Source organism: Fistularia commersonii, chromosome 18 (genome assembly GCF_037954325.1).
Source record: "Fistularia commersonii isolate RoL2024-O1a breed Wild chromosome 18, RoL_Fcom_v1.0, whole genome shotgun sequence".
Classification (NCBI taxonomy): Eukaryota; Metazoa; Chordata; class Actinopteri; order Syngnathiformes; family Fistulariidae; genus Fistularia; species Fistularia commersonii.
Genome location: NC_141301.1, coordinates 10,193,867 through 10,200,760, shown reverse-complemented (window position 1 = coordinate 10,200,760; position 6,894 = coordinate 10,193,867). Strand labels below are relative to the sequence as shown.

General features: G+C 40.1%; 1 protein-coding gene across 8 annotated transcripts in view; it reads left to right on the top strand.

The window, feature by feature from the left end:
- The first annotated feature begins 442 nt into the window (after positions 1–442).
- The window catches only part of kirrel3b (kirre like nephrin family adhesion molecule 3b), a 152,550-nt gene continuing 146,098 nt past the window's right edge, over positions 443–6,894 (top strand). For all 8 annotated transcript variants that reach the window (XM_086164881.1, XM_086164878.1, XM_086164875.1 and 5 more), the window contains exon 1: positions 443–2,154. In XM_086164881.1, coding sequence (XP_086021007.1) covers positions 2,112–2,154 — 43 coding nt within the window. In that variant the 5' untranslated portion in view covers positions 443–2,111. The remainder of the gene's footprint in view (positions 2,155–6,894) is intronic.

Here is a 6,894-nt window from a genome sequence, read left to right as displayed (position 1 = left end):
AAAAGGCTGAAGTTCTTGACTGTATGTCAACATTTACATCTAAGGCCAAATTTTGGAAAAAAAAAAAAAAAAAAAAAATGAGATGATCTGCCAGCCTTGGAATCACAACCTGTAAATATTTTGAAAGAAATATCAATATAACTAGTAGGATGGATGTTATTGTTCCCTTTGGAGTAATATCATTTTAACACATGTTTCATCGTAAATCACCGCTGCACGGTCTCGGTAATAGGGTCTTGAAAATGCCCAATCCATGATAGATGTGTACAGTTAAAAATAGAGTATTAGATCGGTGATTATCGGAGATAGAAATTTTTTTCCATGTTTATCCCGTTTTCCCCCATTCCTCAGCATTCTAGGATATAAGCTCCGCTGTTATTCTTTGCCTCTGCTCATCAGGTTCTTAGGGCCGGATACAAATCTATTATCTCTTTGGCCGCAGTGGGGTTGTTTTGCTTTGTAGTTGTTGGCTTCCCTGATGAAAAGACCACCTGTCATCCCCTGCCCCTCTGATTAGATCAGGAGGTCAAATGGATGGATTCATTTGATAGGAAGAAAACTAGATCCCGGTGATCACTGTGTCATTTTGGGAACTGTGCGCAGGTTGTATGTTTCCAAATCATTCTGCGGCTTGTGTCAATGGATTGCCAATTGTTATGCAAATAAAAATCAATTTAAACATATTGTTTTCATTTTGAGGTAAATTAATCCACAGAGGGAAGGAGAGAGAGAGATTCCAATGGATGAAATCCTTTGAAAAGGCTGTTTTGACAACAATGGCTATGCTGGTTTGCCAGGAGGGACATTTTGGTTATTAAATTCCTTAAGAATTTCCTAGTGGGCTACAGCTGGGGACTCAATGACAAACACAAAATAGGTTTAATTGTCATTGGTACTTTTCTTTTTTAAAAGTTAAAATATTCTCGAAGGATAATTTCAATTGTATTATGTAGAGCTACAACAACAGCATGAGGGTTGAAATATTTTAATTTATGATCATTTCTGAAAATGCACCGGAGATTCTCTGTGCTTGTTTATGTTCTACAACACCGGTTCCTTCTATGAGAGCGGATTAATCAAAATCAGTCCGGACAAGAACTACAACTGATCAGAACTGATAAATTCTGATAAATACTAAAATAAATAAATGTATGAATTAATAGATAAATAAGAGACTGCATTATTTAATCAAACTGTAAATTGTGCAATGTTGTACTGGCTGCTGTACTCTGAAAGAAAAAAAAAAAAAAAAAAAAAAAGAAAGAAGATTGGACAATAATGAAAAAAAAAAAAAATCACCCATACAATTCGACAGAGGGACAAAGGGTTTCTGTGAGAGAACTGGTGAAACTGCCCCTGATGTCTGTGTCACAGACACCAAATCACTCCTATTCACACTCTATTTCTCCCACGGCGGATCCCCTTCCCAGACCACAGACCTCACCTCCCAGCCACCCAGACAGCCAAAGTGTGTGTGTGTGTGTGTGTGTGTGTGTGTGAGAGAGAGAGAGAGAGAGAGAGAGAGAGAGAGAGCTGGGGGGGTTGACGGGGAGGAGGAGTCTCGTTGCGGAGCTCTATCCTCTGACTGTCTTTGCTGTTAGAGTGCTAGAGTGAGAAAGTGCATGAGAGAGAGAGAGAGAGAGAGAGAGGGGGAAAAGGGAGAAAAGAGGAGAGTGAGGACTGACGAGACAGAATGGATGGTCAGCGAGAAGCCGTGCAAGCGAGAGAATAAGAGTGAACATGTGAGTGAAAAGAGAAGACGCAAAAACTCTGCAAGCGTTTCATCAACAAGAGACAATGTGAAGCACATCTCACCACCGGTCGGTCTGAAGAGTGACAGGTCTTGGGGGGGGGGAGAAAAAACAAAAAACAAAACAAAAAAAAAAAAGCAGAAAGAGGACAAGAAGAATCAGCTGAGGGAGTGAAGGAGCACAGAAAACGCCACGCGAATCAGCTGGTAAAAGGAGAAACCACTGAGAGACTGTAGCATCCATCCCTCCAGCAGCACAGAGGAGCACTGTCTCATCCAGTGCGTGTGTTTGTTCCTGCCAACTTCAATTTCACACTCGCCCACCGTTTTTCTTAGGTTTTGCCCTCTCCGTTCCACGATCATGATCCCTCGGGTCCTTCTGCTCCTCTGGATCTTTGGACATGGTATGTTTACTTTTTTTTTTTTCTATTCATCACCTCTTATATGCTGGTTAAATGAACTTGCTGGCTTTGCGTCTTAGTGTTCTGCGTTGTGATGTCCGAGCGTCTGTGACCATCTGTAGTTTTAGTTGCTTCGGCATCGCTTTGTCTGATGCTCGTAAGGAAATGGAAATTAGAAGAAAAAATGTATAAGAAAAAAAAAAAAGAAAGAAAACTATGCATGACCATCTAGTTGTTGCAACGCTGAAAATACTGAGAATAGTACTTTTCACTGACATTATGTCACTGCTTTCAAACCAGACAAGTTAAATACCTTCAGTGCGGGTTTGATATTCCTGTCATCCACTCACGCACGCACTGACACGCACAAACCATTCACACGCACACACGAACAAAGCCCTCTAACCCCCGTCCAGTCAACCGTTAACATCCGAGCCACATTGTTTTGAATTGACAGCCCCTTTTTCCCTGTGAATCCAAATACGAAGGGGGGGTCGGATGGGAAAAAAAAAAAAAAAAACAACAGAAAAAGTGAAGCTCTTGAGAAAACATTTTGCTGGGACCCGCTCAATTGGACGGAATCTGACGTTGTTAGATTTATTCTGTTGTATTTGTTTTGCTTGTGGGAATAATCAGGATGGTTTAGTTGTTTCTTCAGTTTGCCACCAGGTGGTTGTCCATACATAAAGTACAGAAAAAAAAAATCAACTCTATGGTCAGTGTTCTCTCTTATGTACGCATGAATTTCAGTCACCCAGTTGATTTCTCACCTTCTTGAAATGCGTCTTTGCACTATTTGACACTTCCAGTGCCATTGACGCCCTGTCCCATCCCACTGGAACACATCCCAAGGTTTATTTGAATCAATGAGTGTCTCAGTATCTGTGGCATCTGTGTTCATAGTTTGCCCAGAGGGAGTTGTCACCTCATATTGGAGGAAAAAAAAAAACAGAGAATGTAAAATGTTCTTTTCTATCATTTAAAATTTCTATTTTCACATCCAGTGGGGAGAGAAACAAACAAACAAACAAAAAAAAAAAAAACATCAATCTTAGACTAAACCAAACAAGATAATGTTCTACTGCACATGAATAATAGAAGTAATAAATCCCATGTGTGGATTTCAAGGCCATTACAGAAATCAATTTAACAGTATAAAGGCTTTGTGAAGAATTTAATTATGCACAAGGTCAAAAAAGAAAACTTGCAAAACAAAAAAGACCGACTGTTCCGAGACACAATAAATGAAGAAATAATGAGGGTTCAAACAAATAAATTGAATCAACAAAGACACAACATATAACAACAGAATCAACAAAGAGCAGATGAACCATGTAGGAATAGGAAGAACGCGTATTGAGAAAATTTTAAAACTCTCTCTGCCAATGTAAATATTATGTTTACAGTGAAAGAACAAGGACAGTGGATGCCATTCCTCTGAGTTCAACTTTTTGTTACTAAGCAGTTGAAGGATGATCTGTGCGGTAGATGCGATAATTGCTCCAGATGTTCTCGTCGCTTTGCCCCTGATTCTCACTTCGGTCTAGTTTTTCACTTTCCTCCACGCTTCTTTTGTAGTTCAGAAGACTATCAGGCTGCTTTTCCTGCACTCTGTTGATGCTGGAGTGTATACCTCTGTCTGACCTCTTCTAGGCATCTATACTTTAGTGCATATCTTTTTTTATTTTCCTGGCAGAGTTCTCGTAGCTGTGGTAGACTCAGTATAAAATTTACGATGCAAAGATTGCCTTCATTTACATGTAGTCGCAAGCTTCAGAAAAATTCTGCATTATATTTTCAGAGGATGCGAGCCGGAATGGTTTGACAAGAACAAATGAATTGAGATTATTTGTTCTGTATTTCAGTGCATTTTACTTTCACCGTATAACATATTGCTTTTCCTGCCAAATAAATAGGGGATAAAAGCCCTGCCCTCTTTACCTGTGCCTTCAAGAGAAAAAAAAAGAAAAAAAATACGCTTCCCTGTAGCTTACTGTTGTACAAATTATAGCTCTGTTTATGTACAGAGTCAGTGTCAGCAGAATGCCGTGGAAAAACAATCTTGTTTTTATGAACACGGGGACAGAGGGGAGCTGTGGCGGTGGCAGTCGTGCACTTAGAATCAGCGATCCTTTGAGAGAGGGGGAAAAAGACAATGAAAATGAGCGAATGGGCAAGGGAGAGGCAGACAGAGGAGTCGGTCTATATGCAGTAGCACCGGGCAGTTTTTCCTCCTAACTGAGAGAAATAAATGGTCCAGAGCGAAGTAGGCACAGAGCGAGGATAAGGAAAAAGAGAGCTGTTGAGAGATTCTCTCTATCCTGGATGTGCTGTTAATCCACAAGGCACCTTTTTTTTTTCTTTTACTGCCACCTCTCCTGCCACTGACAGATGACACAACAGTGTTCGTGAGTGACTGAGGGACTGCTTCTAGAAACGCAGTCTCCTTCCTCGAACTTCCCGAGGATTCAGCCCACATCAACCCATCTTATCCCAACTTATCCACATGACGGTCAACACCTTTTGAATTCTCTATCTGGCTCTGGGTGTCTTCATTTCACCGCTCAATCTGCAGCCCCCGTCTATTCCCCTTTTGCTCCGTCTCCACTCCTTTTTTTTTCTTTTTTCTGGTGCTTTGTTGATGTTTTCTTTTGCTGTGAGCAGCCCTGTGATTGAGAACCGAAGCCTTTGTCAAGGAAAGGGTAAAATATGTGAGGGCGCAATTCCCAGCGGAGGAGAGGCAGTTAGAGAATCATCTTTTTGTGGATGTTACCGCGACACTTGACTGAATATGGTGTTTAAAAAAACCCACACATTTAAGCGTACGTTATCGGGAGCTTTTCCTCAACATCACACACTGTCGATCAGTCATCTATTTTTCTGTTTTTCTTAATCCTAATGACATCTTGCGAAATGAAGTCGCACTTCTGGGATACTTTTTTTTTTTTCCTGCCCACTTTCTTGGGGAAATTAAATATTTCCCTTGAGCTGTGCGATCGGTCTGACTTAACATTTGCCCACTGGGAGCAGTGCTGCTGCACAGGAATGAAATTCCAATCTTCTTAAAAATCCTCTGCCCCCTTCCCTCCCCCAAGACGCCTTGATTATCTCCCACCCCCTCATATATCTTGTGTCAGAACTCTTTATTTCAGCACTGAGCTAGACTAAGCTCCCAGTACTGGAAAGCATGCCGTCGTACCCCCAACAGCCCCTGTTTCATTTACTGCTGTCTATTAACTACTGTCTGACAACTCTAAATCCGCTTTCGTGGGTGGCATGTTTTGCAAATAAAGTATAATTAAATGTCTTTCACATGTCACATTTACTAATCAATTTTTTTTATTGATGGGTCAGTTTTTCCTTCATTCAAGTATATATTTCTTTTGAAACTCAAATTATTTTGTAAATAATGACAAACAAATTATGCCTGCATTCAATTGTTAATTTAAAAAAAAAAGGAATGATTTGTACATCCATCGTCAACGTGACTTTTAAAACTAATTTAGTTAGTTTTTAATTAGTTTTTCAATAATTCAAGTTCCATAGATAATCGCATGGCCCTAAAACTCGTCATTACTGCTTTCTAACTGATATATATGTTAAAAAAAACAAGTATTTATGAGGCCATGATACATGTTCTCACTGTTTGCCATTGTCTTGCATAGTCTAGTTGGATGAATGACAACTCTCAAGAAGGTAGTGGAATAAGATTTTTTTGTTTCTGTGAAGAGAAAATCAGAAAGACAATTCAAACATCTGGTAAGATACATACAAGTGTCCTTGTTCCTTATCCAATGACTTATACAGTCATTATAGATAGCTGCGAGCTTAAGTAATTCTAACCCTGTCTGGATCATCCATGTGAACACGGGGGTTTTGACAGATGATGTCACTAGTTCATCATAGCACCCAGTGGCATGTGGTTTGTTGCCATGTTTGTGTTGCATGTACCATCATGGCTGGCCAGTTTAAGACACCTCAACCGCTCTGACCCCTGCTCATTTCTGCGCCTGAATAGATTAAGTCCAGTGTAATCCCCCTGAGCCGGGAGCCCTGTTGGATATTTATGGTAATATGTAAACATATGACTGAATAATCTAAGAGACTGCCAATGGACAGCTGGACCTTGTAAGTCCTTGTATCTGGCATTGGTTGTGGAATTAAGAGAGGGATGTATCCAAGAAAAAAATAAATGAAAAACAAAAAAAAATGAACTATGATTGTATTATGATGATCACACAAAAGAAAAATAGTCTTACTAATGACAAGATATGTAAAAAAAACATAACATATACATGTAGAAATAGACTCAAGTGTGAGAAATGTGTTCATGCTTGCTTTCCAGTGTTACACTTGTAAATAATATGGGAAGGCAGACCGTTTAGTAAGTACAGGATATTCAGTCACTGCGGTTTAGCGGAAAACCCAATTTTGGGTCTTTCAGGATTCAGGTCAGCATTGGTAGGGAATATGATTAGTTTAACATCTACTTGGGGGGAAGGGGGTGATCTCCTCCCTCTCATTTGCTCAGCCAGTCAACAAAATCAAGCTGTTTATCTTGGGATTCATTATCTCTCATGAAGACCCTCTTTCCAGCCCCAGTATTTTCTTCAACATCAACCATTCAACCCCAAGTACCTCATCTCCTCTCTGCCTGAGACTCTGCTGCTGGATCTCATTCCTCTGGGACAAATTTATCCAGATTGGAGCACTCAGCAAAAGGGCATTATCCTGGATTACATG